Source organism: Sebastes umbrosus, chromosome 22 (assembly GCF_015220745.1).
Source record: "Sebastes umbrosus isolate fSebUmb1 chromosome 22, fSebUmb1.pri, whole genome shotgun sequence".
Lineage (NCBI taxonomy): Eukaryota > Metazoa > Chordata > Actinopteri > Perciformes > Sebastidae > Sebastes > Sebastes umbrosus.
Genome location: NC_051290.1, coordinates 10,111,885 through 10,126,916, shown reverse-complemented (window position 1 = coordinate 10,126,916; position 15,032 = coordinate 10,111,885). Strand labels below are relative to the sequence as shown.

The 15,032-nt window shown below is 36.2% G+C and overlaps 1 protein-coding gene across 1 annotated transcript; it reads left to right on the top strand.

Annotated features, from left to right (window-relative positions):
- Positions 1–4,999: 4,999 nt before the first annotated feature.
- zgc:162171 (uncharacterized protein LOC565931 homolog) lies at positions 5,000–14,805 on the top strand. Its single transcript, XM_037758059.1, has 4 exons — positions 5,000–5,971; positions 9,781–9,911; positions 12,180–12,329; positions 14,126–14,805. The coding sequence occupies exons 1-4, from the start codon at positions 5,779–5,781 to the stop codon at positions 14,315–14,317; spliced, it is 666 nt and encodes a 221-aa protein (XP_037613987.1). The 5' UTR covers positions 5,000–5,778; the 3' UTR covers positions 14,318–14,805.
- The last annotated feature ends 227 nt before the right edge of the window (positions 14,806–15,032 follow it).

The window sequence follows — 15,032 nt, the reverse complement described above, 5'->3', positions numbered from 1 at the left end:
GTACATTTACTCAAGTATACTGCACTTAAAGGTCCCATATTGTAACAAGTGAGATTGGAAGTGAGGCTTTATAAAGCAGGTGTAAGTGCTATATATAAATACTGTCAATCCACACAGCCCGTATTCAGAAACTGTGCTTTTGAAACAAGCCGTCAAGACTACTGTACATTTGTGATGTCACAAATATACACTATATAGTTTTAAAGGGGCTGTTTGTAAAATTTCAGAATTGCTTGTTAACAGCGACACCTGTGGCCGTTAAGTTAACGAAAGTCAGCATCGGGCTAAAACCACAATATCACTCTATATTTCACCTGCTTGGCAGTAATGTTAGCTGACCAGACGAAGGTCAGAGACCAAAGCTACGGTCTCCCCCGCGTCCTCCGACCGCGGCCAACACTGTTTTGCAAGACGGGCTTCACTACATATAGCTTTTGGTGCTTCCGTGTAGTTTGTGTTGGAGTCTTGTCTGAACAGCGTAGCCACACGCGAGCGCGCGTGGGACACCGACCCGGATTGATTTATGCGTGTAAGAAGTTACAAGCAGTCCCTTTAAACGTAAACATAATAAGTGTGTCCCAGTTTATTTCCTGTTGCAGTTGTATGTGAATGACGTCAGCTGACAGGAAGTAAGCACAGACTCAAGCTGTTGCCTAGTGATGCCTAGACCTTTGTTTTTCATGGTGTCACTAGGCTATAATACTAAATCTGTGGTCTTCTCTGTAAAAGTCCACCATGAATAGCTTCAAGTCTTTCTATAAATTTAAGGACTATACTATTGAATGCAAACATTGAAAAGTCCTAAAACAATACATGTTCCTGGACTAACTCTCCCTTGTTACTGAAATATAACCCTTCAATTGGCTGTTTGCCGACACCTCACACACATAACTGTGCTTCATTGTGTTCAGTGCGTGATTCAATTAATACCACGAGATATGAGAGGAAATCCTCTTAAGCTTTTCTCGTCACTCGATGGCGTCAAGTGATGTTTTAATACGCCTGCTTTCTGGATTATTGGTTGTAGCCTAATGCTCTTTTTGATATGAGGCTCTGGCATTTCAATGTGTGACCTTCCAAATAATTAGACCCTCAGTACACCCTTAAAGCTGGCTTGTTTGCATTTTGGGACTATAGTAGCATTTTTTACTTTCACTTTTTACAATATGGGACCTTTAAGTACATTTTGCTGATATTTCTGTACTTTTACTTAGCATTTTGAATTGAGAACTTTTACTTGTAGTGGAGTATTTGTAAAGGATCTTCTTCCACCACTGCCTTTTTATTAGGTCAGAAAAAAAAAAAAGCAGTGGGGTTTGAGGAAATGAGGAAGTAAATCTCAATATAACTCAAGGGTTAAAATGATGATCTTCTGATGTAAAATAAGAAGAAATGAATGTGATTTTAAAGGCTATATTGTCCCCATGCACTATACATCTTTCCACTATATACTCCCAGAACAGGCCATCATGGGGCGGTGCAGGGAGCCATGCAGACACATGCAGCCTCCCATCAGCCCCTCAGTGTCTCTGTGGAGTCAGGTTGCGTAGCTCGGTCGGTATGCAAACATTAGTGGCCGAATCCCTGGTGAATAGCAGCCTGCATGGTTAAGGCTCTCACACCGGATGCGTTGGGGGCAATTTGGAGGGGTCCAAGATATCATATATCCAACATTTACAAAAAAGCTGTCACACATCTCAAATAGAAATATATTCATGTGGGGGCTTTATTATAATAAAGTAGTTTTAATGACATTATGCTGTGAAATATTTGGTTTTCCAAACTCAAAATGTTGATTTTCCAGCATATTTGCATATTTTATGATCAGGATGGAGTCCAGACTTATAAAACGTCTTATATAGCAGATTGTTTTTACTGCAGGCTATTATTAGACCAGACCATAGTGCACATCATGACTGAAAAATATAGGCCTACATCCCAACAAAAAACAAAAAACTGCCTACTTGGAGCAGGAGTGGACTTTATAGGACAATTTGGAGGGTCCAGGATATCATATATCCAACATTTAAGAAACAAGCTGTCACATCTCAAATATAAATATATTCATGTGAGGGCTTTATTATAATAAAGTAGTTTTAATGACATTATGCTGTGAAATATTTGGCTTTCCAAACTCATTTATTTTCCAGCTTATTAGCATGTATCTTATATGTAGAGAATACAGATCAGGATATATATATATATATATTTATATTATGTTTATTTTTGTTTATAGCTTATTTTGTATATTGTATATTGGTAAAAAAAATTATTCTTATTTTATTCTAACGTTTTTATCTATTATTTTGTTATTATACTGTTTGACTTCTATATATATATATTTATATCATGTATATTTTTGTTTATAGCTTATTTTGTATATTGTATATTGGTAGAAATTAAATTTTTTTATTCTTATTTTATTCTAACGTTATCTATTCTTTTGTTATTATACTGTTTGACTTGCACCAACAAAACCAAAGCAAATTCCTAGTGTATACCTCTTACACCTGTCTTATAAAACGTTTTATATAGCAGAGATTGTTTTTTACTGCAGGTTATTATTAGACCAGACCATAGTGCACATCATGACTGAAAAAAATATAATGCTCTCTTTATAGGAACCCACTTTTATGCTGATTAATAACAGAAATACAGATTGTAAATGGTTAAAAAAAAACAAAAAAAAACAGCAGCCTACTTGGAGCAGGAGGACTTTATAGACCAAAATGGTTGTTTTCCTTTGCACCGTTCAGGACCAGGCTGATGTGGGCTCCATGGCACCGACGAGTCTGGTCTGGATCCGACAAAAAAGCCTCAATGTTTGCCTTGGAAAAGCCTGGAAACAGACGCTGGTGCACAGCAGCATGCAGGCCTGCAGTCTAGGGCTGATATTTCCTTGTTGATGTCAGGCCACGATGATGAAAGACGCACATCCAGAGCAGGTGCAATCAAAAACAAGACACGAAAAAGAAAAAGATGTTGGTGAGGTTGCAGGATGCTCAATGTCTGTCAGAGAGAGAGAGGGGGAATCCCGAGGTACCACTTCTGTGTTTGCTGTGTGTTTGTGGGGTTTTTCGCTTGCTGATGAAATGGCAGCAGCAGCAGTAGCAGCATCATATAGCCTGACTCATCCCGCATCAGTACCACTGCCGTAAAGCACCGTGGAGAGGCGCAACACTGAAGGAAAAACACTATGGAGGTTAGGGGGTGGACAAGAAAATAACTGATAAATCATTAGTCTAAAGCAGGAGTCAGCAACCTGCAGCTCTTTAGCTCCTCTCCAGTGGCTCCCTGTGGATTTATAAAAAAATAAAAATGAATAACTGTTTAATTTTATTTATCATTGTTGTAGGGCTATGGTACGATGGAGTATTAGGGCAACATTGAGGAAAAATAAAGAAATCTGAGATTTCGAGAATAAAGTCATAATATTATGAGAATAAAGTCATAATATTACGAGAATAAAGTCATAGGTTTACTAGAAAAAAAGTAGTAATATTATGAAAATGAAGTCATAATATTATAAAGTAGTAATGTTACGTGTTATTTTCTTTTTTTCTCGTAAAGTTATGACTTTATTCTCGTAATATTACAACGTTTTTTCTCGTAAAATTATGACTTTATTCTCGTAATATTACAACGTTTTTTCTCGTAAAATTATGACTTTATTCTCGTGATATTACGACTTTTTTCTCGTAAAGTTATGACTTTATTCTTGCAATATTCCGACTTTTTTCGCGTAAAGTTATGACTTTATCCTCGCAATACTCCGACTTTTTTCTCGTAAAGTTATGACTTTATTCTCGTAATATTGCGTCTTTTTTCTTGTAAAGTTATGACTTTATTCTTGTAATATTACGACTTTTTTCTCGTAAAGTTATGACTTTATCCTCGCAATATTCCGACTTTTTTCTCGTAAAGTTATGACTTTATTCTCGCAATATAACGACTTTTTTCTAGTAAAGTTATGACTTTATTCTTGTAATACTACGACTTTTTTCTCGTAATATTACGACTTTTTGTCTCATAAAGTTATGACTTTTTTCTCGTAATATTATGATTTTATTCTTGTAAAGTTATGACTTTTTTCTCGTAATATTACAACTTTTTTTCCCATAAAGTTATGACTTTATTCTCGTAATATTACGACTTTTTTCTTGTAAAGTTATGACTTTATTCTGTAAATCTCAGATGTTTTTTCCCTCATTGTAGCCCTAATACTCCGTAGTACATTGTCTCTTTGTCCCTCACTGCATTAAACTTAAATACTATATACTTAGACTATAATCTGTGTTATCTTCATCCCAATGCTCAAATGTTTTGCGGCTGCAGACAGATTTTTATTTATTTTTTTTGCCTAAAATGTCTCTTTTGATACTAAAGGTTGCTGACCCCTGGTCTAAAGGAATAATAAGAATATTGTGAATTTTTTTTTAATTATTATGATTAGATGTTGTAAATAATGGTGGAATAAAAAATAGAAAGTATGATTTTGGCTCTGCGTGTGTTTCTTTAAATAAGTAAATACAAGATTAAACATCATATAACAGACGCTCTAATTTAGGGAAATAATATTATAGTGATTTTTTATTAATACCATGTTTGTTTGTTTGTTTATTTATTCAGTGCAATGAGAGGGAAGCTGCACACTCACTGCGCATCAGTGCGCATGTGCGGAACTGGACGAACTGCATGGTGGGAGGTGTAGTTTTTTACACATGGATGCAGCACCGAGCCATGTGAGTTTCTTGTATTTTCTAGACTTGTGAGGGCCAACTGTCTTCATAAGGATGATGAGAGTTTATTTTTTTTTATTATTGAAAAACAACATAACACTTAAATTGAAGCATGACACAGGATAAAAACATTAAAAGTAATGCAGCAACATGATTCATTAATGCATTAAAATTCATCAAATTAAAATGCAGGTGTACCTAATAAAGTGGCCACTAGACTGACTGACTGACACGCGCGTGCACACATAAGCGTGCACCCCCAGTATGTGGGCGTGGTCGTGCAGACAGCTGATCTGTCTTTGCTGTCAGTCTTCTCACTGCATCAGTTTGTCTCTGACAGCAGCAGGAGATGATGAACACACAGACCGCAGGCTAAACGAGATAACAACACTAAACTTCTCTTTCTTCTCTGGCTGGGACACGACGGCGTTTTACATCAAACAAGTTCTGCTTTTTAGAAACGGAGACAAAATGTCCCATGCACACTTGCAGGGACTGGATGATAACACGACAACCTGAACTTTCTGCAGGACTCGAAAGGGAGTTTAAAGCGACTTTTTGAGTCAAATATTTACTTTTTTGCATGACATTTATTGAAATTTCCTCACATAATATGAATATTGGGGCTCTTAGTGCGCATTTTATGGTTTTATTTCTGCAAAGTCTGCTTAAATAGTTCTTTATAGAGCTTATTTTTTGATCCAAACGTACATTGTTTTTATATCTGCAGGACTCGAAAGGGAGTTTAAAGCGACTTTTAGACTCTTTTTGCATAACATTTATTTGAAATGTCCTCTTTAAATATGAATATTGGGGCTCTTGGTGCGCATTATGGTTTTATTTATGCAAAATCTGCTTAAATAGATCTTTATAGAGCTTATGTTTTATTCAAGTGTCAAATATTACAAGTACAACTCGGTATTTCAGCCTCCTTGCATGACTTCAGACAGACTATCCCTATAGCAAAACCCTCCCATTTCATGCCTAACCCATAATTGGAGACCTCGTGCCATCCTCCACTCGAGCAGCAGCAGCAGAAATGCAGCGCGAGCGCCTGCTCAAAGTGTTGGTGATCGGAGACCTCGGCGTCGGTAAAACGTCCATCATCAAGCGGTACGTGCACCAGGTGTTCTCCCAGCACTACCGAGCCACCATCGGAGTGGACTTCGCCCTCAAGGTGCTCAGCTGGGACGAGAAGACGGTGGTGAGGCTGCAGCTCTGGGACATTGCAGGTGGGTAAAATTAGATGTTATATCCACATGTTGTGTGTTATATAGGACAAAAAAAATAATAGTTTATATTCATATGTTATTTGCATTGTCCAAATATGAATTCACTTGCTCACCCTTACCAAAAAAGAAGTTTATTCAAGTGTGCTATTATTAGTATACTTTTAAACTTCAAATAAGAGAGTATGCTTTTAATTTGCTTTTTATGTACTTATACGAGATTATACTTAAGAAAATTATACTTAAGTATACTTGGCTTATACTGACAAGTATACAGAAAAGTCTAAGTATACTATACTGACAAGTATACAGAAAAAGTCTTAAGTATACTTGGCTTATACTGACAAGTATACAGAAAAGTCTAAGTATACTATACTGACAAGTATACAGAAAAGCCTTAAGTATACTGACAAGTATACAGAAACGTGTATACTTGGCTTATACTTACAAGTATACAGAAACGCGTATACTTGGCTTAAACAGACAAGTATACAGAGTATACTTGGCTTATACTGGCAAGTATACAGAAAAGTCTAAGTATACTATACTGACAAGTATACAGAAAAGCCTTAAGTATACTGACAAGTATACAGAAACGTGTATACTTGGCTTATACTTACAAGTATACAGAAATGTGTATACTTGGCTTAAACAGACAAGTATACAGAGTATACTTGGCTTATACTGGCAAGTATACAGAAAAGTCTAAGTATACTATACTGACAAGTATACAGAAAAGTCTTAAGTATACTTGGCTTATACTGACAAGTATACAGAAAAGTCTAAGTATACTATACTGACAAGTATACAGAAAAGTCTAAGTATACTTGGCTTATACTGACAAGAATACTCCTGCTGACTCGTACTTATTCTCATTTGCATATGACCACAACATAAAAACACACATTATGTACTCAGATAGCACGAGTGAAATCTATATGAAAACTGTTATAATTTAGTAATTTAAGACATGTTGTATTTTCTATTTGGGCTTAGATGCAGCAAATACATAGCAAGCACTTTTAACATCTAATAGGTTGATTCTTATAGTCAGAATGCAGTCACCTGGTAGTTAATAGAGTAAGTAAGTAGAGCAAATACACATCACAGTGATCTGCATTTTCTCAATCGTTGGCTGCAACTTGCAGAATTCATCCAACAATGATGATGCATGACATGACAAGTAACCGCCTAGAAAATGTGGTTAACCTCTGTTTGTGCAGATCCAATGTTGAGTTTACCCTCCAGTACACCCCATTACCTACCAGATTAGGTATTTTAATAAGAAAAGCTTGTTGTATTCTGCTTATAAAACCCATCACGTCTCCTTAATTGCATGTAATTTGATGTTCTTTCTCGTCTATCAGCCTGTCTCACACACACTGCCTGAGCATATGTGTGTTGAATGATATGATCCGTCTGATAGGAGCCGTCATTTACATGAAACGTCCGGCTGACGGACTTTAGACCGGTAACCAGTGATGGCTTCACACTGGAGTCACTGCATGAGAGGCTGTCAAACTTGGTCAATGTTGACATTTGTCAGTGATAATTGCATCACTCTTAAAATTTTGAGTTTTTTTGCACAACGAGTGCAATATACAGTGTTATTACCTGCATGTGTCAAGATAAAATTAGTAAGTAAAGTCAGTTTTTATACTATCAACACAAAAACATCAATGCACTCGTCAAGTTAGGACATTTTTCTTGTAGACCAACCTTGAAGTTTGCTTCACTCACGGCTAAATTAGCAGATTTCCAATGGAAGTTTTGCAGAACCACTCAGCTACAGCAAAACAAATACATATTTTTGCATTGTGCAGCTTGAAAATTCACAGCGGAGATATTTTAAAGGAATGTGCCGATAGTTAGATGAGAATATTGATACCACTCTCAGACATGTGAGTGGTATCAATCATAGACTGCCTATAAGAAGCGGATATAGTCACCATAATGTCACCCTTTGATTTGTGGACTACAGTTTTGAAGCCTCAAGTTCGGCACTCCGGCCGTCGCCATCATGGTTTTTTTAAACCAGAAGTGACAAGAGAGGGTGGAGCTAAGTACAACGAACGCAGAATAAGAAATTTTTAGGCAACAAATCGTTATAATTAACTTTCATGAACTGAAAACACACTGTGAAAGGGTTAAAGTTCTAGGACTAAAACAGACAACTCCCAGACCGGACATCGCCGTGGTAGCGACCTGTCAATCACAAGGTAGCCACGCCCTAAAGCATACCCTGCTTTATGGTCTATTTGACTCTAAATGGGACCATAATTTACTAAATGAACATCATGCTGCATTGTAGAAGACTTGAAACTAGTGATTGAGACCATAAACTCATGCTTACAATGTTTACTGAGGTAATAAATCAAGTGAGAAGTAGGCTCATTTTCTCATAGACTTCTATACAATCAGACTTCTTTTTGCAACCAGAGGAGTCGCCCCCTGCTGGCTGTTAGAAAGAATGCAAGTTTAAGGCACTTTTCAGAGCCAGAGATTGCCCACTGGTATTGATCTACTCATCTAACTCTCGGCAAAAAAGCAAATAAGCATATATCCCAAAATGTTGAACTAGTCCTTTTAATGTGATTGTTGGGGAATTATTGAGCCCTGAGTGAAGCTAATCTCCAGGCCATCAAGTGTGGCATCAAACAGGAAGCTAACAAAACCGCATTTGAAAAAGTGCTGCATGCCGTTTGTTGTTTTAGTATTTTGAAGTTCTGTTGTGTGTTTAGTAAATTACTGATGCTCTAAAAGATGGTGTAGAAACTGACCTTACATATTTTGGCATATAAATGTTTTGATTCAAGAAGTTAAAAACACATCTGTTGACCATTTATAAACTGTAATTTTGAAGGGTTTTAGGTTTTCGGACTAACCTAATGTGTATAGGAGGATTATGGAGCTACAAAACCATAAACTTGGTCACTGTTGGTCTTAAGCTGTGACTGGTAACAGATCAGATAGTGTTGAGAAAGAGTCTCATGCTCTCTCTTGGTGAGCGAAAGACAAAGATAACCTCTAATACTACTGTGTGTGTGTGGTTGTGTGTGCGTGTGTGCGTGTTAATCAGATACTCACTTGCTGATTCACAACCATATAAGCGTCATGTGGAGGAAGTTAGCGTCCAGGATAGAGACTTATTCATACCTTTAGTTACACACACACGTGGTCACACACACATTCTTGCAAGCAGCAACAGATGCATTTTCTGCATGCACACACGTGGTTTACAATCTTATCTTAATATTTGTCAATTAATTGATTAGTTGATTGACAGAAACAATTATTATCATAATCACAATGATCATTTAACTGATTTTTTTTGCAGGCAAAAATGCCTAACAGACGCTTGATCCAGCTCTCAAATGTGAAGATTTGATGCTTTACTTTTGGTTATAATTTAATATCTTTGGGTTTTAAGTCAAATAAAATAAACAATTTGAATACGTCACCTCAGGATACAGAAGTTTATAACAGGCATTTTTCACCATTCTCCTTGTAATTTTATTGACAAAATTCTCATTTGTTGAATTTAATGATCAGCATGTTAATCAATAATAAAAGTAAATGTTAGTCGCCGCCCTGAATGCTCAGTTTCAACGCCAAACAATTCTGCAAACGTCTTTAGATAACAAATAAAGAGTTATGTCTTAAAGAATTACAACAGTGTTTATTTCAGTTTGATATAAAACTCTTAATCAACTCACTTGGAAGTGGTTAACAAAACCTTATACACAACAATAACATAGACCTTGGAAACAGTATTAATTCTGTCGTCTTTTCTTCTTCTTCTTCTTTAAAAGGGCAGGAACGCTATGGCAACATGACCCGTGTGTACTACAGAGAGGCGGTCGGGGCGCTCGTCGTCTTCGACATGACCAGACTGTCCACGTTTCAGGCCGTCCTCAAGTGGAAAGAAGACCTGGACACCAAGGTAAATATGATGAGAAGAGAGGATTGAAGGGATGGAGGAGAGAAAAGACCAATCCTCAGTTTGTATTTGTTTTAGTTTAAAAGCTATTGGGACAGCAGACCCTCGGATAGGTACGGAAGCCCTAAACGGACACGATTCAAACATTTTTTTAATACCGTTATGCCGAAGTTAATTATGTCGTTAACTCGAGAAAACAAGCTTTATCTTGAGATAACGAGATAATTAACTCATTAACATGAGAAAACAAAAAGTAATTTTCTTTTATTACTTATAATATCCCAAATATTTTAATCAGTATACATCCATGGATGACAGTGATGGACTTGGGGAAGTTAGCGGAAGGATTTTGTGTCATAGAATAAAGATATTTTCCTCTCAATTTTGTTGTATTTTCTTTGTAATTTATAAGGGACACGTGTAACATGTTTTATACTACTGGTGAATATAATCCAATTAATCTTATTTCCATATTTATGTACCCTTGTTAACAGGTGTATATTTGACCCAAGCATTATAAGTAATAAAAGAAAATGACCTTTTGTTTTCTCGAGATAGCATAATTAACTTGTGATTGCGAGATAACGGCATTAAAAAATGTTCGGAATCGTGTCCGTTTAGGGCTTCCGTAGATAGGCGTTACACTATGAAACCTCGTTAAAGGAATATACCATCAAATCTCTATGTTTTGTTATCAAACATTCACCTCCAAACTCGAAGGTGTTTGATTCACAAAACACACTTCTTCTAATACTGTGTTAAGTTTTAGTTTTGTATCAGCATCTTCCCTCTGCTCTTGTCTACTTCTGCTTAAGTCATGACTAGCCACATTACAGGAAGTCTTTTAATAACAGACAGAGCGATGATGAACTGGTTTTACTGTATGTTTCACCGGAAAAGAGTAAAGTAAGCTTGTGTTGGATATTTTTTCCACTTACCATATTTTCTACAGTTGTTTTCCTCATGTAACCTCTATTAAAAATGCAAGACATGCACTACCTAAATAAATGTGTAGAAATAAACATGAACATAAAAAACAACTGCAACTATGAAAGCACCACACCAAAGACCATGAATCAGGAGCCCAAATGGCAACTATGCTCTTCCCCCAAGACCAAAACTAATGGTGCATTCAGGCGCTCTTTATTAACTCATAAAGTCAATAATTTCCAGCTTCATCACCAGGAAGCTGCACTCAAATTACCAACGAAGTGTAAACAGGTCTCCTGATACCTGGGGTTTACAGTGCAACTCAAGAAGTTTAGTTTAAAAATACAAACGTAGAACTAGCAAACAGTTATTTAATGTCAGAAGTGGAAGAACAGCTCAGATACTACTTACTTAAGTAAAAGTAGCAACACCACAGTGTAGAAATAATCTGTTAAAAGCAAAAGTCCTGCATTCAAATTCTTACTTAAGTAACAGTACAAAAGTATTAGCATCATAATATACTTAAAGTTCCAAAAATAAATGTACTCATTATGCAGAACGGCCCATTTCAGATTATTACAGTATATATTATATAATTGGATTATAGTTATTGATGCATTAAGGTGTTCATCACTATAATGTTGCAGCTGGTAAAGGTGGAGCTTTATTTATACTTATACTTATATATTTTTTAATTATTTTATTAAATTATTAATATTAAATAAAATGTATTTATTATTATTATTATTATAGTTTGTATTATTTTTTGTAAAACCCTTTGAGCTACATCTATTGTATGAAAAATGCTCTATGAATAAAGTTATTATTAGTAGTAGTAATATTTTATTAGTATTTTTATTATATTATTTTGTAAAGCAGTTTGAGCTACAGTATATCCATTGTGTGAAAAGTGCTCAATAAATAGTTATTATTATTATTATTATTATTTGAAGCACTTTGAGCTATATCTATTGTATGAAATGTGTTCAATACATAAAGTTGTTATTATTATTTTGTAAAGCAGTTTGAGCTACATCTATTGTATGAAAATGTGCTATTGTTATTATATACTGCTGGATAGCTTAATCCATAATGCATAATTATTTATTAGTTGATTTTATTTTGTATTAATAATCTGAATCTGCAAAGTAACTAAAAGTATCAAACAAAATTTAGTAGAGTAGAAGTAGAAAGTTGCAGAAAATGGAAATACTCAAGTACAATTTTAAAGAACTTGTACCATATTGAAGTAACTTGAGTAAATGTACTTAGTTACTTTACACCACTGGTGGTTAATTCATCTGAGTAAGTGAGTGACTGTCAGTTGTCTACTACCGTCAGGTTGCCCTTAGCAACGGGAGGCCGATTCCAGCCGTTCTATTGGCCAACAAGTGTGACCAGCGGAGTCAGGGTTTGTGCCCAAAGCTGCCCAAACTGGAGAAGTTCTCCAGACAGTACGGCTTCGTCGGCTGGTACGAAACCTCTGCCAAGGTAAGTGATTATCTTCTGTGTGTGTGCGTTTAAATCCTGCAAATATTGTTTTAACTCGTGATCTGTTTCTGTCTCTCTCTTGTCTTTGTCTTTTCTCTCCGTAAACAAACGTCACTGTCAGTGTGTTGCTGTTTATTAGCCGTCTGTCTCACGCTTCTTTTCTTTCTATATTTACCCCAGTTTTTCTTTCCTCCTCTTATTTTCATGTCAACTCTTCTCTGCCGCTGTCAGTGCATGTTTCTCTGCTTTTAAAGCTGCACTAGTCAACAACAACAACAACAACAACAACAACAAATGGCCTTTTCTACACACAGGAAGTAACACATTGACACTTCAAAATTAAAGACCCTTAAACCTCAAAGAAAGTTGCATTATTAAGAACAAATTTCACCAAGTCAGCGTCCAGTTAATTTAATTTACTTTACTTTTGAAATCAAAATTCAAACATCTCCCTTTTGCTGCTATTTGTAGCCACCAACGTGTAAGGGACATTAAAAACGATTTGTGGACAATGGACTTGTTGTGCTACATCTGTTCAATTCGGTTGATTCGATTTCATTTATCTACTTATTCAATAGATTCGTGTTTGAAGGTTCGAAGCTTTTTCTGGTGCAGAATGAGGAACCTTTATAGCCTTGATCTCTTGTACCTGCTTTCATGTCTCCTTTTGAATCCTCTTTCACAGAAACAACTTCCTTCACAGTGGAGAAATAAAACCTCAAAGTAATAATCGTTGTCACCTGACCCTGCCAGTCAATCTTCGCACTTGTGGAATATGTACAGTAACTGGGCGGAGAGATGATGTTTCATTTAACTGAAAAGAACAGATTTTAATTTGTAATGGATAAACCAGTTGTTTACCAGCTGCACCAATTCACATTTTCATGTTAACAATGGAAAAATGTGAAAGGGGTCGCTCGAAAAGAACCATGAAGAAGTTATTTAAAGGAACAGTGTGTAGCATTAAAAGGGACCTATTGGCAGAAATGGAATATAATATTAATAAGTATGTTTTCTTTAGTGTATAAGCACCTGAAAATAAGAATTATTGTGTTTTCGTTACCTTAAAATGAGCCGTTTATATCTACACAGTCTTCTTCACGGAGCCGGCATGTTTCTACAGTAGAGAACGGACAAACCAAACACTGGCTCTACATGGGACCATTCGCGTTTTCATGTGAAATCCGCCATAGTCCTCCGACACGCTTGGCACATGGAAGAAGTTTCCGTTGGTTGCAATCTGCAACCTCACCGCTAGATGCCGCCAAATCCTACACACTGCTCCTTTAAAGCTACTATTGCCACTTAAAACCGTCTCTGCAGTTCCCCTCAGCTCTACAAGGCGTTCTAGCGATTTTCAGTACATTGTTTTCTTTTTAGGGCCCACAACTTTACTGTTTTGGTTCACTCTCTCAGCTCTCATCATGAGTTATGAGCCTTTTGACTGTAATCCTGTCCTTTTTTGTATATGATGTTCAAACATAACTATGAGGATGTCCACACTGAGCTGGATACGTTTGAAAACACATGATTTTCTCTCGTTTCTTTGCCGAAAGCAGAGCTTTTCTAAAACAGTCTCCAGTGTGAATGAATCTGAAAAGGAGGAAAATGGAGTTTTTGGAAATACTGATGCACATGTTTTGTTGTTTTCCAACCCAAATGGGAAGAAAAAGAACAGATTTTCCCGCTGTCCAAGCTTTTTAGTATAGACAGAAATATTTATAAAAAAATAGCATTTTCAAATTTAGCTTGTTTTGATCCTTTTCTAACCCTTCACCTCCGTCTTCTCTCTCCAGGACAACACCAACATTGATGCCGCCATCACATGTTTGGTGAAGAGCATCGTGACCGTGGAGGATGAGAGAGCCATCGCCGGCAAAACCGAGCCGGAAGGCAGCGTTCTGGTTCTGCCTCGCTTCGACTACAACACCAAGGAGAAAGGACTGTGTTCGGGATGCTCCTCGCTTAGATCCAGAGACCGGGACTGAAGGTTGGACGGGTCTGAGCCAAGAGACTGGAAGGAGATATGTTGAATAATTAATATATTATAACTTAAAGATGCATCCCCTTCCTGCCTCCCTTTTTATCCTCACAAATGCATTTTTTCAGAGATGTTACAGGAATAGTTTAGCAGTTTGGGATTTTTCTGAAAAATCCATAATATAATAATGTTATTATTGTATTTTTTATAACAGAAATGGAGTCCAAAATTCATTCCGCTACTACAAAAATCGATTTAAAAAGTTTTATGGATTTGAAAGAAAAAGTGGCTCCTGAAAACAGAAGATTTTTATAAAGATATTAAAATATTTTGTTTATGGCACAGCGACATTTTTTAGACTCGAGAGGGATGAATTTTACAAGAATTTCTTACTCTATAATGACATGTCGGAAGGCAATCCGTTCACTTGTGAATAACAGAAAAACTACTTGTAAAACAATTTTATATTCATAAAAGTGCACTTTTAATCTGTCACACATCTTCTCTTTTTCTTGTCAACATTTCAAAGTCTTTTTTTTTACTTTGATGCTTTTGTTATACAAAGCTGTTTTATTTGTTTTGCTTTGAAAACAAGACAAACGGCATATGATTAAATTTAAAAAGCAGATAAAACGGTTCTATCCACAACTGTTTTTTTAAATATATTTAGTGTTTTGTCTGTCTTTCTGTGGCACACAGTGCTATGTAAGCAAAAATAGAGT